Source organism: Sturnus vulgaris, chromosome 12 (genome assembly GCF_052056855.1).
Source record: "Sturnus vulgaris isolate bStuVul1 chromosome 12, bStuVul1.hap1, whole genome shotgun sequence".
Taxonomy (NCBI): Eukaryota; Metazoa; Chordata; class Aves; order Passeriformes; family Sturnidae; genus Sturnus; species Sturnus vulgaris.
This window is the reverse complement of record NC_142254.1, coordinates 19,834,509-19,852,735: the sequence shown is the minus strand read 5'-3', so window position 1 is coordinate 19,852,735 and position 18,227 is coordinate 19,834,509. Positions and strand designations below refer to the sequence as shown.

The window sequence follows — 18,227 nt, the reverse complement described above, 5'->3', positions numbered from 1 at the left end:
TCTTTTATCTCCCAGCACAGCTGACCACCCATCCCTGTTTGGGACGTGCCACGCAAAGCAGGAATTCTCTGGGAACAGGAGGAGCCAATTTGGGGTCAGCAGCAAGAAAAGCCCTGTCAAGAGAACAAAAACCAGACAGGGGCTGCTCTGGACGTGCTCTCCCACCCAGGGATGGGATAAACACTGAGCTGTTACATTCTTCCATCAGGATATGCTCCCCTGGTCTAACATGGGAGCCTAAAAGCAAAGCCTGGCTCTGCTCTCTCTCCCCAGGAGCTGTCAGTCATTCCTTTAAAACCAGGCAAAACAAAAGGAAACACCTGCCCAAGGAAATACTGGAATTAACACATCTCATCACTGCAAGGAATTGTGTTTATTTTATTCTCAAGGCTGGGTGCAAAGTTGGCAGTGGCAGCAAAAGACTGGTAGGTGCAGAGAGGCAGAAAGATGAATTAATCTTTAAAAAATTAAAATAAACCCCAAAAAAACAAATCCTAACCTACAAAAATAAATCTTCATTTCTAGAGAAATTAAATAATGTTTTGGCTGATGTATAGAAGATTCAACATCAGCATCATGTGGAGGGTTGGAACAGGATGAGCTTCAAGGTCCCTTCCAAGCCAAACCATTCCATGGTTCTGTGATCTTTTAATGAGCTTCTGTCAATTAGCAAAAGTTCACAGGGGCAGTGATTAATTGGCAGAGACTTCAGAGCACTGACTTTATTAATTAAAAGTCATTAAGTGGAAAGGAGTGACAAGCAGGCTGTAAATTCACCTCCAGATCCTGCAGTGGGATTGAAAGCTGTGCTAAAAGAAAAGTTAAAGAGCTTTAAAGTCAAATTCAGCAAAAGCTCCAGCACAAAATGCAGCTCAGACACTGGGAATTCTGGAATCCTGGAATTCTGGAATCCTGGAATCCTGGAATTCTGGAATTCTGGCTAAGGACCAACACACAGAGCTGTTCTTGTGTGGGGTAAAGAAAGGTTTCATTTCCTTGTGAGCATCAAAGAAAACTCCCAGAATGATGGAATGGTTTGGGCTGGAAGGGGCATTGGAGATCACCCAATTCCAACCCCAGCACCTCCCACTGTCCCAGGCTGCTCCAAGCCCCCTCCAACCTGGCCTGGGACCCTTCCAGGGATGGGGAAGCCACAGTAAATCACATTTACTGATTTTTTTGGAATTCTTCTCTGGGAAATCCATCCCAGGGTCTCCCCAACCTTACAGGAAGGAATTCCTTCCCAGTATTCCCACCTAACCCTGCCCTATTCCAGTTTAAATCCAGAGGAATCTCCAGGTGAATATCCCTGAAGGAGAGACCCAGGTCCAGCTCACTCCCAAGCCCCTGTGGATCCAGGGCCAGGAGATATTTTGGGAACAGCCCCTGCACTCAGAGGTTCTTCAGCCACAGCACAACATCAGTGAGGTCACTTGTTTGTTAAGAATAAGCCTCAGTTTTGGTGAAATCCAAGATAGAGTCTCTTATTTTATGACTCATGGAAGGATGTGATCAGATAAAAAGTTCAGATAAAAAAAAGATCCAAATAAAATTCAGAAAGTTAAAATCCATGGACTCAAAGGGTTTTTTTTAAATGTGTTTCGTGTCACAGAGATTTCTATTTTGGATTTTGCCCTTTTTTCCTTGTTTAACATATCTTTGTTATATTTGGGTGGAGGTGAGCCAGTGTTAACTCCAAATATCCCAGTGGCAGACACCTGCAAGAAACTTGTTCATCTGCTGGCTCCTAATAACTGAAAAAAAAAAATAAAAAAAACCCCAAAGCAATTCAATTTTTATAATTTTCTTTGGCTTCCACAAGCCCTGAAGCCTCATCAGTGTCTCCACATCAGCCCCACATCATTTATTTGGAGGGTACAGAAGGTTCAGCTCCCTCTCTCTGTGCCTGTCCTGAGCAGCTTGGCAGGAAAGAGCTGCAAGGGCTCATCCCAGGGGTGAGATCTGATCCTGCCCTGGGCTGCAAAATCCTGGGCACAGATCAGCCTGGGCCATGCACAAAGAGCTGCTTGCATTCCCACTTGGAAAGCAAATCCTGAGTGCTGTTTAATGGTGCCATTATCAAATGACTGCTGCACATGCCAAGTTGAGGAGACAAGACGTGACTGAGGAGTTTTCTCTGGAAAAAACATCACTCATCCCTTAATTAACAGCCAGGGCAGAGCAGCCTCCCCTTATCTGCTCCAAAAATTCATGTTTACATTTCCATTTCCATTTCCAACTCGGGATTCTCTGCATCAGAAACTGGAGGGACAGGACACAGGGAATGGTGTCAAACCAGGGTTAAATGGGATTTTGGGAAGGAATTCCTCCCTGGGAGGGTGGGGAGGCCCTGGAATGGATTTCCCAGAGAGGCTGAGGCTGCTCCTGGATCTCTGGCAGTGCCCAAGGCCAGGCTGGACAGGGCTTGGAGCAGCCTGGGATGGTGGAAGGTGTCAGAGCTGGAAGTGGATGGGCTTTTAGGTCCCTTCCCACCCAAACCATTCCAGGATTCAACATCTTCAGAGCTATGAAAGCCCAAAGAATTCATTCACAAATGAAAGTCTGTGCAAGAAGGACACCAAAGACCAGCTGCAGCATTTTAGAAATCCAATTCAGGATCTTCAGAACTTTGAAAATGCACAAGAACTCTGGAAAGTACAGGGAAAATCTCAAAATAACTGAACAGATCAAACTGCTCCTTCTCTTACCACCCTGAAGGTGCAAGTGCAATGTGTGAAAACTGAAGGGGAAAGTTACATTGGGCCCTCACATCCACCCCATGCAACCATTATAAAATAAATCACTATAAAATAAATCACTACCAAATAAACCATTATAAAATAAACCATTATAAAATAAACCATTATAAAATAAACGACTATAAAATAAACCACTATAAAAGAAATTTCCTCATGTTTAGTGTATAACACTCAATGGTTCTCCTGCTCCAAAAGTGTATCAGTGAAACTAAAAATTCTCTTCCTGTTCTTTGTTCTGCACAATAAGTGAACTGTACAAAGCTCATTGTTTTTAATTAATTAGAATGTTCACAATTAAATACAATGCACTGCTGTGTTAGAAGTGAGACAATGCTGCACTCCAAAACTCACAGGAAGAACACATGCATGCCAAAATTAACTGGACTTTAAAAACCACATGGAATGAAGTCACAGTGTTCAGTCAGCAAAAAAACCAGCCTTGTTCTCCACCATTACTGGAACTGGGCTCAAAGCTCCTGTATCATTATTTTTCAGGGATAGAAAGGCAATACCACTCATTTTTAAATTATCACAATGACATGAAATCAACCAGCAGAGAGCAAACAGTGCATTTATAGAAATCCACTCCCTAAATCCTGAAAATATCCCCAGCTCAATGTCAACTAAACCCAACTCTAAACCCAGTTTAGTTTGGCTTTCCAGAGCCTGGATGACAGAGTGGAGCTGTCCTGGTGTTTGGTCTCAGTACTGGGCTGGGATCTCCATCCTCAGCCCCTCAGGTTTTACCTCTGCACCCCTCAGAGTCCCCTGGAATTCTGTCCCAGCTGATGAAAGCCAAGGGCTGCTGTGACTTTGTTATTCTCCATCTCTTCCTTTATTAATGATTGAATTTGTGCCACCCTGCAGGTGAATTAGCAATTCCCTCCCGTGCAAGGGCAAGGGCAGGTGGAGGGGGGTCACTGATCTGATCCTCAAAGCATTCATCAATCTCAGAGATTTGGAATGGATGAGTGTTCCAGAGGTCTGAGGGAAATCAGATCTGCAGACATTAATGGATTAGGTGTTTGTTCTGAATTCACATGCACATCAATGGGTCAAACATCACGTTTGTCTGTGCAAATCTGTGCCAAGGCAGAAAAGGAATTACACAACAAACATCCTCCTGATGCTGGCAGCTTTGCTCCTGCCATAGCTGGCAGAGCAGAAAAAATTCTGGAATCACTGAAATTGGAAAAGAGCTCTGGGATCATGGAGCTCACCCTGTGCCCAATCCCCACCTTGTCCCCAGCCCAGAGCACTGAGTGTCACATCCAGGAATTGCTGGGACACCTCCAGGGATGGGCACTCCAAACCTCCCTGGGCACTTCCAATTCCTGAGCACCCTTTCCATGGGGAAATTCCTGCTGATGTCCATCCTGAGCCTGCCCTGGCCCAGCCTGAGGCCGTTCCCTCTGCTCCTGTCCCTGTCCCAAGGAATTCCCCCCTGGATGGGCCAAATCCCAAATTTACAGGATGTCTCCTAGAGAGGACATAAACAGCTCAGGGTGTTCCAGCCTCACACTATGAGGCCTTCAGGATATTTGATCTCCAGGCCTGACAGAATAGCAGGACTACACTAAAATATCAGACTTAAGGAATTCCAAGCGTCCCCTTGTCACCACACTGTCTTGGGTTGCAATATGGGATGTGACCAGGAGTCTGGATTTTGTCACCATCTGTTCACCCAGCTGTGGCAGTGATCCTGATCTCTGTGGGGATCTCTGCTGTTCATGTTCCAGCTGTTCACCCAGCTGTTGCAGTGTTCTTTATCTTGCCCACAGCCCATCCTCCCTCCAGGAGATCTCTCCTGTCCATGGCCGTGCAGTCCCAGGGCAGGGCTGATCAAATTCCATCATCCCATGGGGAGATGCTCCAGCCAGGGCAGGAGCCGAGCATTTCCTACCCAGATCAAAGGGGAGATTTGGAACAGCAGAGCAGCCTTTTCCCACTGGATCCCAGAGGAAAACCAGAGCCTTGCACATCATCCCTGCAGCTTTGGAGGAAAACTGCACCTTGTGCAGGAGCCCTGCTCCAGCAGAACCACATCTGTCACTGCAGGAGGATGCAGCCACCATGGAATGGGACTGCACCAACCCTGCCTGACTGACGGGGGCACCTTGGATTCTCCCTCTGCCCCTGCTCTGGGTTTGTTCTCTGGGATTCTGGATTGCTATTGGAATTTTCCTAGTAAAGAACTGTTTCAACTGTTGCCTGAGAGCTCTTTAATTTCAGAATTATAACAATTTGGAGGGTGGGTGTTTACACTCTCCATTTTAAAAAGAGGCTCCTGCCTTTCTCAGCACACACACACACACACCCGCGAGTACCTTCGGAGTTGAGGGTGATGAGGGTGACGTTGTTGCCGATGCTCTGGCTGCCCACCTGGCCGCTGTTGGACACGGAGTCGCTGGCCTCGGAGCCGCTCTCGCCGTCCTCGTTGTGGCTGTCGTCGTGGCCGGGCACCTTCACCACGATGGTGTTCTGGCGGCGAGCCGGCACGGCGCTGCGGGGAGCGACACGGGCTCCATGGGGTGACAAAGGACACAGCCCAAAGCAGGCACACGGAGCGCTCTGCTGCTGCTGCTGCTGCTGCTGCTGCTGCTGCTGCCAGCAGCGCACCGGGCTCCTCTGGGCTTTTCAGACACAACTCCAAGGGCACAGATTGAAAATTCAAACTTTTGGATGGCTTGAAGTACGTTAGGTTACGTAAGGTAAAGGTGGAAGTTCGGATGTTAAGTTACTTGAGGAGTGTAAGTTTTAGAAGAAGCAGACACGTTATTAAGGAAGCAGAACGAGTTTGAAATGCTCTCAGTAAACAAAAGGTCTTAGATGGCAGTGTAAAATGATATTTCACAGGGCTCCAGGGGGCTCTTTAAAATGCTGATTATTGTATCCAGGTGATACAGCAATTTATTTCTTTTAAAAGTGTTAGTTGTATCGAGTGATACAGCAATTTATTTATTATTTTTAAAACTGTTAGTTGTATCGAGTGATACAGCAATTTATTTATTATTTTAAAAGCTGTTTGTTATATCCAGGTGATACAGCAATTTATTTATTATTTTAAAAACTGTTAGTTGTATCCAGTGATACAGCAATTTATTTATTATTTTAAATGCTGTTAGTTGTATCCAGTGATCCAGCAATTTATTTATTATTTAAATACTGTTTATTGTATCCAAATGATGCAGCAATTGACAAGTTGTGGGTGACAGAACCCAGCCCACAGCTTTTTCAGCCACAGCTGGAGGTTTGTCTGAAGCCACTCTAATTCTGGTTACAAGGCATTGTATAATTTTCTTTACAGAACATTGTAATACATGACAACCAATCAATACTTCTACTCTTTTTCAGACATATATAAATAATATAAGTTCCTTTTCTGGGTTAAGTAAAGGTGGCCCATCCACCTTGGACAAATCCAGTAAATTGGTCCAAATCAGGTGTTAATTGATGTGTTATGAAATAATAAATCCTGTCTCTACTCATTATCAGGTACTTAACCTAAGGTAGGGCTTGTGGCTGCCTTATGTCCCTAGCTACCATACAAAAATAGGTTAAAATATGTAAAAAATTAAAAAATGCTACCAAAAAAAGCTACAAAAAGCAATGCAAAAAAGCAGTTACAAAAATTAACTCCTCTGGATTACATCATTTTCTATGGCCAATTGTAACTACCAACATTGCCATATTCATGTTACTATTTTCCAATCACAAAATTACAATTTAAGCTAGAAGTTGTTCTTCGGTTTTCTTGCAGTGGAGAATTCAGAGATCTTTTATCTACTTGCAATATTGCCATTTTTGTTTGCCTGTGAGAATCTTTTTGCTTGGTAAAATCATCTTTTGTTTGAGGTGGATTAATCCATTGCTCTGAGTCCTAAAAACCTCTTCCAACTCATTTTACCTTTTGGTTTATCCAGCCACACTGGCCCAGCAATTCTTTTCTTCTACATAAAACTTGCTCTCATTTCTATTTCTTCTTCAGATTCTACATTCAAAAATCTTTCTGTTATACAAACTTATCTGTGAGACCTTCCTGTCAAATCCTTCTCCTTTCCAGCAGAGAAACCTGGGATTTTTGAGCTTTTTGTGCTTCCTGGCTCTGACCCCTTGGAGAACACTGCTTTTGACATGAGCCCTTGGAGAAGGCTTCTAAATTTGAGTGATGGAGTTAAAATCATGGGTGTGCAGTTAAATAGAAGTGTGAGATTTCAAATGGTGAAGAGTTTTAAATTTGAGGTTTTTATAATATAGTAATAGGGATGGGACAAGATGGAGGATTTGGGGTGGCAGAATCCCTAGGCCTGCTTGTTTAAAATTCCAAGATATCCTTGTTCAGTTGCTGGTTAAATACAGGATTTTGGCATGCCCCCAAGGGATTGTGCATCTGAGTAAAAATCCACAGCTATGGGAAATCCTTCTTGAACTCAACCCTGAGATAATCCCAGCTCCTCCAGGATATTCTCTCCAAGAGAACCCAGCTCAATCTTTCCTTCATTATTACCTCGAGCATTCCTCAGTTTTCTCCTCAAATTGAAAAGTGGCCCTGCCCAAGGAGGGAATGAGGGAGGATTCCAGGGATTGTTACTGAGGATGTTTTCCAGGGATTGTTACTCACTGAGGATGTTTTCTAGGGAATATTATTCACTCACTGAGGATGTTTTCTAGGGAATATTATTCACTTGCTGAGAATGTTTTCCAGGGAATGTTACTCCCTCACTGAGGATGTTTTGCAGGGATTGTTACTCCCTCACTGAGGATGTTTTCCAGGGATTGTTACTCACTTGCTGAGGATGTTTTCCAGGGATTGTTACTCACTTGCTGAGGATGTTTTCCAGGGATTGTTACTCACTTGCTGAGGATGTTTTCCAGGGAATCTGCTGCTCTGCTCAGTGGCTCCTCCTGCCCCACCATCTTGGCCACGATGGAATTCTGCCGGTCGTTGTTGAGGATCACCGTGGTCTGAGGGACAACACTGCAAAAAAAACCCCCAAAAATAATCACAGAGGGAATGGGAATGTAAAAGAGCAAAGCTTATAAATAATCCATGGAGAGGTTTCTGGTTTAAGTAATCCAGGGAGGCCTCTGGGCCTCGTCCCTCTCCTGACATTGCTGATCCTGGCAATCCATCGAGTCTGACACCTGCACCACCTCCAGGACTCTGATTTTTCCAGAGGATGGATGGCTCCAATGGGATTGTATCAAAGTCCACGACCCCTGGGGAAGCAATAAGGAATTCATCAATTCAGGACACACAGGGGGAAGTCTGTAAATCACAGCTCCACCAAATTCTGGGAGAATCTGAGTATTTGCAAAGGCCAATTTACATGGTCATGCACCAGCTTCAATAGGGTAATTCCTAGGAAAAAAGAATCTGAAAGGATTTATTGCAAAAGTGGATGTTTGAGCATGGTTAAAGGGCATGTGTTGTCCTCCAGGGTGGGGAGATGTGCAGCACAAGAAGCATCAGAGCAAACAGGACCAGACTGTGACTGAATAAAAACAAGACTAAACTACTTCTTGTGTGCATTTCACACCCTAAAAATCCCCAAACCAAACACCAAAATCATTTCCTGTGTGAGAAACCAGAAAAAGCTTCTCTTGTCACTCCTGAGGACAATGGAGAAGGCAAACTCGAGACAGGCTAAGTTTCCACTGGACTGCAAAAGGAAATCTGAAATAAACAACTGTCACCACATTCAGATTAGCACCTGGGGTGTTTGCAGGGATTATTCACATTACTGCCACACCACCACTCAATATTCCCAGGGCTGGATTTGAGACTTCAACTGTTCCTGCTGTGCTCAGGGAGAACTGAAGGAGTGGTTTAGTTCCCCACAGTAAACAGCTCACTCTTGTTTTCACTGCTCCAACATCCCAAACGTGACTGGGGATCATTTATTTTCCCTTGGCTAATTGCTGAAACACAAATTAAGCCAATCTGGTGACAGCAAGTGTGTTTCCTTCAGCTGTAGCAGAGCACACATTTGGACATTCACGTGTCTGTGGAAGCCTGAAGTGCCAAATTATCCATCAAGGAAAGATAAGGCCCTGTCATGGAGCTCACGATGAATGCATCCCAGTTTTGGCACAAATAAAATGCTTGACCCCAGATTTTTTTGGCTCCAAAAACCCCAAGCTCCAATGCCCTGCCTCCCTCTGCCAGGGACTGCATGTGCTGCTTGGAACAGATGGGAATCCTCAGGGAATGCAGGGATCACTGGAGTGCAAACCTGGGGAGCTCTGGGAGATGTTTGGCTCATCCCAGAGCAGTGCAGGCTCTGCCAGAGCTCCTCGTGTGCACGTGGAGCTCAGAATTTGGGAAGAATGAAAGACAGACAGAAAGACAGACAGAAAGAAAGAGAAAGAGAGAGGGAAAGAAAGAAAAAAAAAAGAAAGAGAGAAAGAGAGAGAGAGAGAAAGAGAAAGAAAGAAAGAAAGAGAAAGAGAGAAAGAGAGAAAGAGAGAAAGAGAGAAAGAAAGAAAGAAAGAAAGAAAGAAAAGAAAAGAAAAGAAAAGAAAAGAAAAGAAAAGAAAAGAAAAGAAAAGAAAAGAAAAGAAAAGAAAAGAAAAGAAAAGAAAAGAAAAGAAAAGAAAAGAAAAGAAAAGAAAAGAAAAGAAAAGAAAAGAAAAGAAAAGTCCTGTTGCTTTCCTGTTATTCTCTGGAGAATCAGGATTTAGGGCACTTCCAGACACTTGTTCAAGGGGAAAAGCCCACACATTTTTAGTTTTTAAAAAAGCCAATTTCCTTTTCTCTTCTCTGCCTCAAACATTTAAAAACCCCACCCAGCACTTGATAAAACAGGGAGATGTGGCAGTGCTGGCAGCTCCCAGGCCAGCAGCAAGGTGTGTGTGTGTGTGTGTTCTTACATTTCCCAAATTATCCAAACAGCTCTCCTGGAACTTCTCACAACCCACAGTTTAAAATGTTCAAGTATTTTACACTTCCTTTCAGACACTGCTCTTTATCACCATCTCCCTTGCAATCACTTCTGTTTCAAATGTCACTTACCAAAGCTTCTTTTTAATGAACATTCTGAATAATTAATTTCGACTGTAGAGATAAATGCAATAAAATTACATTTAGAAAGTCCTTAGCGTTTTGTTCTTATTAAGTTTGTATTGAAAAAAAAAAAAAAAAAAAAGGCTTAGCACTAAAAAACTGGCATAAAATAAAGAATTGGGGGGGTTGCTTTGTTTCAGGAATGTTCATTTTTATGGATTTGCTCGAAATTTTTCCTGATGTCCAATCTGAATTTCCCTTGGAGCAGCCTGAGGCTCTCCCTCTCATCCTGCCCCTGTTTCCTGGGAGCAGAGCCCAGTTCCCAATTCCTGCACCCTCCTGGCAGGCACTTGTGGAGGCTGAGAAAGAATTTGCTTCCCTGTGAGATGTTCTAGTCCCTGTATTCAGATTTATTTAGAAATCTGCTGGATAGAACCAAAATTAAAAATGGAATTCTACACAAAATCAAAATATTAGGCCAAGCTGACAAAAATCCATTAAAATTCATTAGAGCCAAGTGCATCCTTGGATTATTCCAATTCCTTTCTTCCATCCCTCCAAGATGAAGATGAAACAATTTTAACCATTCCTCCTGCACTAAAACACAGAAAACACAAAGGAGGAGGAAAACTTTGGATATTCCCTCAGATCCCAAGGGAAGCAAATTTGGAGTGCTGCCAGTACTCAGGGGGAAGATGGAAGGAAAATATTCCAGGGGTCAGGGGGAGTTTCACAACCCCAGAGTGTCTGCACAGGCCCCAGAATTTTCCATTTGTGCTCACATATTCCTTTCCCCAACAGCATTAGGAACTTGGAGAGACTGGAGCAGCAATTTGCTTCTTCTTGGACACCACTTTCAAAAAAAAAAAAAAAAATTTTTAAATGCATGCAACCTGCAGGTATTTGGTATTTTTAATGTAGTTTACCAAATGATCTGTCAAATTACAGGTGAAAATATTCCTAAAAAAATAAACATACCAACTAATTATTGCATATTTAGCCTCTGATTTTTAATAATTTTTTTTTTTTAACTACAAGAGGCCAGTCTATATTTTACATAAGGAAATTGCTGCCAAAGGTCATTTTCAATATGGAAAATGTGTGAGTCACATCTGATCATTCATCTTAAAGGCTGGGCTTCCATTGCCAATAATCTGCCAATCACCCAGAGTGCAGCCAGGACAGAAAAGAATTTTGGCAATGCCAGGGGACCATCCTGTCCTCCTTTTCCCAGCTGAGCTTTCCATTTGGAGAGAGGGGGAGGGGGAAAAAAATCAGGGCAGAAAGAATGAGCTGACATTTCTCTCCTCCATGAGGATCACGAGGGGTTTCTCTAAAAACCTGCAAATGACTCGGAGTGAGATTTTCAGATGGGTTCTTCCCTCTGTCCTCACTGCCATGGATCATTTCATGGAGAAGCATTAATGGCAAGAGGAGCTGGAATTCCTGCTGGAAAATAGCCCTTGAATTCTGGTATTTCCCAGTTGAAATTAAGATTTAAATGCACAGTTCACTTGTGGAGGAATATCACGATTATCCCTAGCAGGGAGAAAATCTAAATATAACAAATTCTGTTGTACAATGTGATGTTTTCCTTCTTTTTTCCCGAGTTTATCTTTCACTAACACTCGTGTTCATCCCTCCCACCAGCCCCTCTTTGCATCTTTTCATCATTATTTAGGAAGATAATGTCAAAATTCTCCTTCCCCCTGATGGCCACCTGCTTCCTTTGCCTGCTGCTCACAGAGTTAAGGATCCTTACCCAAAAAAGAGTGAGAAAACCCACTCGGGATGCCACACTGCAACAAACCCACAAACTGGCAAAGAATCCATTGCTCACATCCCATTTGTGCCCCAAAATTACAAAGCTGTGGCCAAGCAGGGTCAAGCTGCACAAAGCTCCAAAAATTCAAATTGAAATTCCCAAATTTATGGTCCAGCCTCAGGAAATCGCCAAAAAAGCAGCAGTGATATCCATCATTTTTAATTTTCAATTTAAAAGAGATTTTAAATTGTCTTTGGGTTGTGAACATTCCCCCCAGAGCAGAGTGCTCCAGGATGAGATCCTGGAACAGCACAAAATCCACCAGGCATGGCTGGAAAAAAACTCCAGGAGCAGCTGGGAGGGCTGAGAACAATTTATAATAAAAGATAAAATAAATGATGCTTTATCCAAACAATTTAAACACATTCAACATCGAATTTTCAACTCGACTTAGTACAAATCAGAGATTTTCCAAATTGCAAAATCCACCTTTACCTACAGAGGAGGTTGGCTGGAGGCAGGAAAATATTATCAGCTTTAAGATTAATTTTTTTTTTTTAATTTAATTTTAATCTAATTTTTAACTCTCTTGGAGATTCTTGTGCTCTGAGAAAAGCTGAACCAAATTCCAAAATGACAACACCATTCCCAAGGAGTTCATCAGGTGACCCCAAACCCTCCTGTCCCCAAGCCAGGTTTGATCCTCCAGGGATTTTCCACCACCTTGATGGGGACACAAATCATTTTAGATCTTGGTTTAAAAAATAAAAAAAAAAAAATAAAAAAAAAAATACAACAAAATCTTAAAATCTCTCATTTTGAACACAGCTGAAACTGTAAAAATGAAGTGTGGTGACACAGGGTGCAAGGAATGTTTTGCCTTTAAGGAATATAGAAATTCAGGAAAAATAGAAAAAAAAAGGAAAAACAATAGAAAAAAAATGGCAAAAAAGGGCAAAATAATAGGAAAAAGGGGGAAAATAGAAAATATTTTTTAAAATAAAAGAAAATATGAAGGAAACTTTAAAGATAGATAAAAATGGAAAAATAGGGAAAAAATAGAATAAATAGAGAAAAAAATAGAGGGGAAATGTGGCAAAAAAAGGGGGGAAATAGGGGGAAAATAGGGAAAAAATAGAGAAAAAAATGGAGAAAAAATAGGGAAAAAATAGGGAAAAAACATCCAGGCCACCAGGATTGAAAAGTCCTAGAAATTCAATTAATTATCAGTCTTCTACTTTTGATCATGGCCAAGAAAAGGCTGGGTCATGCCATAACCACCAGGTCAATGCCACCCTTTTTGAAGTTAAATGTACTCATAAAAACACAAGAGCTATCTTGTTTTCAGCCAGTCTGGGAAAGAAATTTCCAGTTATTACCCTTCTTTGAGCCTTCACTTCCTGACAAAGATAAGGAGCAGCAATGCAGCAAAGTGCAGATTGTGCTCAATGAAATGAAGGAGCTGCCCTGATCCTCAGCAGATTCCAGGAAGGGCAATTATTGATGAAAATGAAAATGAAAATGAAAATTCTGTATGTTTAGGAAATGCAGGGGTAACGATTTGGAATCTAAACAATTAGTGACTTTGAGATGATTTTCTGATATGAGCAGAAGTCTGATGGAAGCATGGAAATCTTGGGAGTGGAGGAGGTTTTATAAATTGGATTTCTGATCACCAGGTAAGGAATAAATAAAAGATCAGGTTCCTGCAAACATCCCTGAGTTCTTTCTGAGGGGTTTGGGAATAATTCCCTGCAGGTAATTCTGCTTTTCCAAAGTTCCCAGCCAGCTCTGTGCCCTTGCCACCACCACAGATATTTTCCAGCCATTCCAAAGATGTTTGGAATGAAATCAGGGATTAAATCTTGAATTTCCAGATTCCCCTGAGGGCACCTTAAAGAAAATCCTGCTCTTCCCTCGGTATGAAAAACACAATTTCAGGAGTTATTGGCAGCAGATTTCCCCGATGTGGAACAAAGAGATGGAGCTCAAGATATGCAAAAATGTACAGTTCCTAAAAATAAAAAAAAAAAAAAGGGGAAATGCTGTTTGGAAAACCATTCCAAGGGGTTTCAGGGGTGGAAATGCAGCAGTTAAGTGGCAGCTGCTGCCAAGGAAAGCAAATGGAACAACCTCAGTGAGATGTGGGAGATGTTATGGAGACACAAAGGTTGGAAAAGAGCTCCAGGAGCAGCAATTCCAATTTTTCACGTTGGTTCATCCTTGGGAATCCCTTTCCATCCTGCTTCAAGGAAAACTCAGGCTCTCCAAACCCACTGAAATAAAGAAATTATTTCTTTTTCAAACTCAAGGGCTTTAAGTGACTGTACATTTCAATTATTACTTGATTTTCCAAAAGCAAGACTGATTTTTTTTTTTTTTGGCAATTTTTAAAAATAGAATTACTGGGATTTTAAACTGCTCTAAATTGGTACAAAAATTATTCTGGGACACCACCTAAATCCCTTTTATTTCCAAACCTTGTCCCTTTAATCATTAATTACCTGCTCTCCTCTTCATTCATTTCCTTGCACTGGCAGAATTAACTCCCCAACCTACAGGAACTGCTTTTACTGCTGGATTTTCAAATTCCCATTCAAAATATTGAAATTTTGCCAGGCTGGAACCTAAAAGAATAAATAAAGCTTTTCTGCCCCCTTCTGTTTATTGTCTGCTCAATAAATTAAATATATTGTGTGTAACACAGGCTTTCACAACTCAGTGCTCTGCTCCACACATAAAAAATTTTAGAGTTTCACTGCCCATTATCCCATTTTCCAACATCCACGAGGTAAAAACCTGCCCATTTTAATGAAATACAATAATTTTTTCATTGTTTCTTTAGGCAGAAAGCAAAGATGAACCCTACAAAGGCCTGAAACAATTCCATTTATTCCTGGAATAGCTGCCTGTGCTCATGGAGCCATGGAATTAAATAATTAAATATTCTGCTCTCCCTGGAATTCTTCTCATCCATAGGATTTGGCAAAGGAGGAGCTTAACCCATATTTTATTATGTTATAATTGATTTTAAATGTTCTTAGTAATTAGACCAGTAATGGTCTATGTCTAAACTCAAATCCTGTTTGATTCCCATGGATTCTTCTTTTTTTTCCCCTCCCAATTAAAGGATGCTGATTTAAATGGAACTAAAAGGATTCCCTGAGGTCTGTGACCCAAAGCAAGTGTTTCACTGAGTGGGAATAAATAAATTGTTTATCCACATGTGGCTAAGAGTGAACAGGAATCCTGAAAACTTCCCAAATTAAAGGATTTCACATTTATCCTGAGCTAAGGTAACAGGGAAATGGGAAATGTACAATTTTCTAGCAAAAAAAGTAAAATATCAAACCTGGTGACACATCTGAACCCTCTGTCTAAACCTTGAAGGAGCTTTATTACCTAAAATCTGACTTTTCAGTGTAAATTCTCTTTAAGAATTCAAAACCACCTCTTTGTCCAAGTTCAGTTTGGTGTTTTAAGCCTGACAGGCACATTTGAAATAGCACCACTACAATTAAAAAGATCCAAACCACAATTTTTCCATCCTTTTCTCAGCCTTAAATCAGCAGCTGCTACTTGCTCAGCTCTCACTCGAATTATTGGACTCTCAGAAATGATATTTCATCAGAGACCATTAACTTAGGAAAAATTGCAGTGGGGAGAAGGAATCCACAGTTCAAATCTTGGTCAGTCTGAAAAATTTTAGAAATTAATTCTACCCCATCCATGTAGGGAATTATTGAACTCTCCAAAACACAAAGGATGATGTTCAATTGTTGGTTTCATTCCATAAATGACCTTTCCCTCTCTCCTGCTGCAAAGTCAGGAATTGCTTCCCAATTTATCAACAAATTTATCAACAAATTTATCAACAAATTCCTGGGCACTTGGCTGCCCAAGATGCAAGTGCAGCACTCATGGAATGTGAAATTCCATAAAAATTCCTCTGTGGGAGCTGTTAAATGCAAGATGTCACCTCCTCCTGATCCTGGGGGAATTCAGAATTTATAAAAATCCCAGCCTTTATTTCCAATATCAACTTCTGTTGCTGATAAATATCAGGTCACAGAAATCTTCTCCATGAAAACCACGTGGCCAGGAAGGGAAAATAAAATTAAATCTCAAGAGGTTGAGGCTGACAAGTTTTGTGACAAATTAGGAGATTTTTGGAAAGCATTGTCATGTTTTCCAAGGAATTAAGGATGTCAAGTTTTGAGAGGATTTTTTTTTTTTTTCATTCCACAGCCAAAGAAACAACAAAACCCTGGATAAAGAAAGAGGAGCTGACAGATAATCTAATAATGCCTTTATTTCATTTGGTCTTCATTGCATTTATTTCACTTGGTTTATTTTGGTATAAACTCCATTTTTGAATGCAGGACAGAACTGTAATTTTCAGAGAAACTTCTCTATTACACCTCAAGAAGGAATTTGGGGTTTTCATCACATATTCCAAGGCACAGCAATTCCTGCAGGCTGAAATGCTGCTCAGTGACAGGCACTGACTGCATGTACAAAACCATAGCAAACATAATTATTCACAAAAACTCAACCTGAAAACAGAGTGTTCATCCACAAATGATGTGTGAAAACCCCTTTAAAATCTCTTTATCAGAGCTGAGAGTAGGAGCCTCAAAAGGCTGGAAATGCAAAAAATTTTGTGGCCCAATCTACAAAATGATGAACTCCCATTTAAATTCTCACCTCCTTCACTGAAATCTCACTTTACCAAATTATTTTGCTCAAAATTTTTGTTTCCACTTCTTCTGTGCTCTTAAAAAAAAAAACCATCTTGTGATTCTAAACAGAATTTTTTAATTCATGAAGTGTTAATGATGATTTTTTTCATTGTCAATATTGACTCTGTCCCCCAGCTGGGAGTGTGACCAAAATGAAGGTGCTGAGAACAGATCCCAAACAATTGGGCCATTTTCCTCCTCAATCCTTCAGAATTCCACCTGGGAGAATCCTCAGCCTCAAACTCCAATATTCAAAAGAATTGTTTGCAATTATTGATGAAATTCCAAATAAACATTTGCTCCTGTTCCAGAGGCTGCTGCCAGAAAGGGAAAGGTTGGGAATTTATGGATCCCAAAGGGTCCATCCCAAGCAAGGACAAAAGTCCAGTTGTGGTCATTGCAGGCCTCCCAGAATTCACTGTTTGCACATTGGCTTTGCTGGGTGAGGCTCCAGGAAAGGATAAATAAAGGATAAATAAACCTGGGTTGCTGCAGAGTGACAGAATCCCTGAAAAGCTGGGCAACTCCAAAGCTTCTCTAAATCAAACCTTGAGAATTGACCCCAAATTTCTGACTCTGTGAGTGACTCCCTCTCACCCCCACTTGTCTCCAGGGCTGAATCTGCTTCCAGGGAAATGTTTTTCCAGCCTTGGAATTCATGGACCTGCACCTTGAAAAGAAACCTCTGCTCCTCAACTCATGCTTGGTTTCCAAATAAATCCATTTAAATCTTCCTGCAAATTCAGGCTCTTCAGAAGCAATTGCAAGAAGGAACAATTAGCTCTTAAATTGAGTTAAAACCAGCAAAAAATCCTGCAGGTTCACAATGTTAATTTATTTATCAGGGAGTGAAATAAAAGGATATAAAGTGGTTTACATCCCCTAATGAGTTATAATATCAACTGCAATGAACACAGGGAAGAGACTCAGCAGCCACTGCTCACTGATAAGGGCTGAGGAATTATTATTCCTTCTAAAAGTCTGGATTAGCATAGGGGGATAGTTTATTATAATCTGTAAAAATCCTTCTGATAAAAATGCAATTAGGTTGGCCAAGGGGTTTGTAACTCACAGAAGAAATAAATATATAGATATATATATATATAAATTTTTAAAATTGAATTCTGGCTCTTTTAGGGTTTATACACCAATACCTTGATTACATTTCTTTAGGTTTGTTTCTTTTCTTTTAGGTTTTATGCAGAAGCACCAGTATTTTTGCTAAATCTAGAACAGTCCCCCTACAATTCATTCCACACCACATTCTCTGCTTTACAACCTCATTTAAAATCATCTCAACTCTCAAATTTGCATTATTTGACCCCAAACCCAGTTGTAAACAAAGAAACAATCAGCAGAAACACAGCTCAGGAATTTGGGGGATGTGGAGCCAGGAGGTTTTGCCAAATTGCAGAGTGGGTGGACAAGTCTTGTTCTCCAAATTCAATTCAATTGTTCTGCTGATTAAATCCAATGGTAAAACAAACATTTTAATGATCCACACTTACTAAAATACAGCAAATTCCAACATCCCATCTGGTACAAAACTGCATCTGAAGAATCTCCAAATTAATAAGGCAATGTTCAACCCCCAGCCAGTTCTGTTCAAGGACACCAGCATGGATTTTGGATCCTTAATTGAGTGCAATTAATCTACATTTAACTGTCCCACTCTCATTAAAGACAGAAATATAAACGTTTTCATCTCTATAGTTTTTATCAATTAGCCACAAGTGCACGTGGAACAGATGTTTGTGGTCTGTATTTTATTTGTATTAAAAAAATGGGTCCAGGAAAATACCTGAGCTGCATTTACCTCTGGAATTTCTCCATTTATATCTGAACACTTCCAGGGATCCAGGGGCAGCCACAGCTGCTCTGGGAATCTGTGCCAGGGAACAATTCCTGCCCAAAATCCCATCCAGCCCTGCCCTCTGGCACTGGCAACCATTCCC

At 41.2% G+C, this 18,227-nt stretch overlaps 1 protein-coding gene across 1 annotated transcript in view; it reads right to left on the bottom strand.

Annotated features, from left to right (window-relative positions):
• BANP (BTG3 associated nuclear protein) overlaps positions 1 to 18,227 on the bottom strand; it is a 115,446-nt gene that overhangs the window by 81,333 nt on the left and 15,886 nt on the right. Inside the window, exons 5-6 of the mRNA XM_088172120.1 lie at positions 7,615 to 7,737; positions 5,087 to 5,262 (exon numbers count right to left, since the gene is read on the bottom strand). Coding sequence (XP_088028246.1) covers positions 5,087 to 5,262; positions 7,615 to 7,737 — 299 coding nt within the window. The remainder of the gene's footprint in view (positions 1 to 5,086; positions 5,263 to 7,614; positions 7,738 to 18,227) is intronic.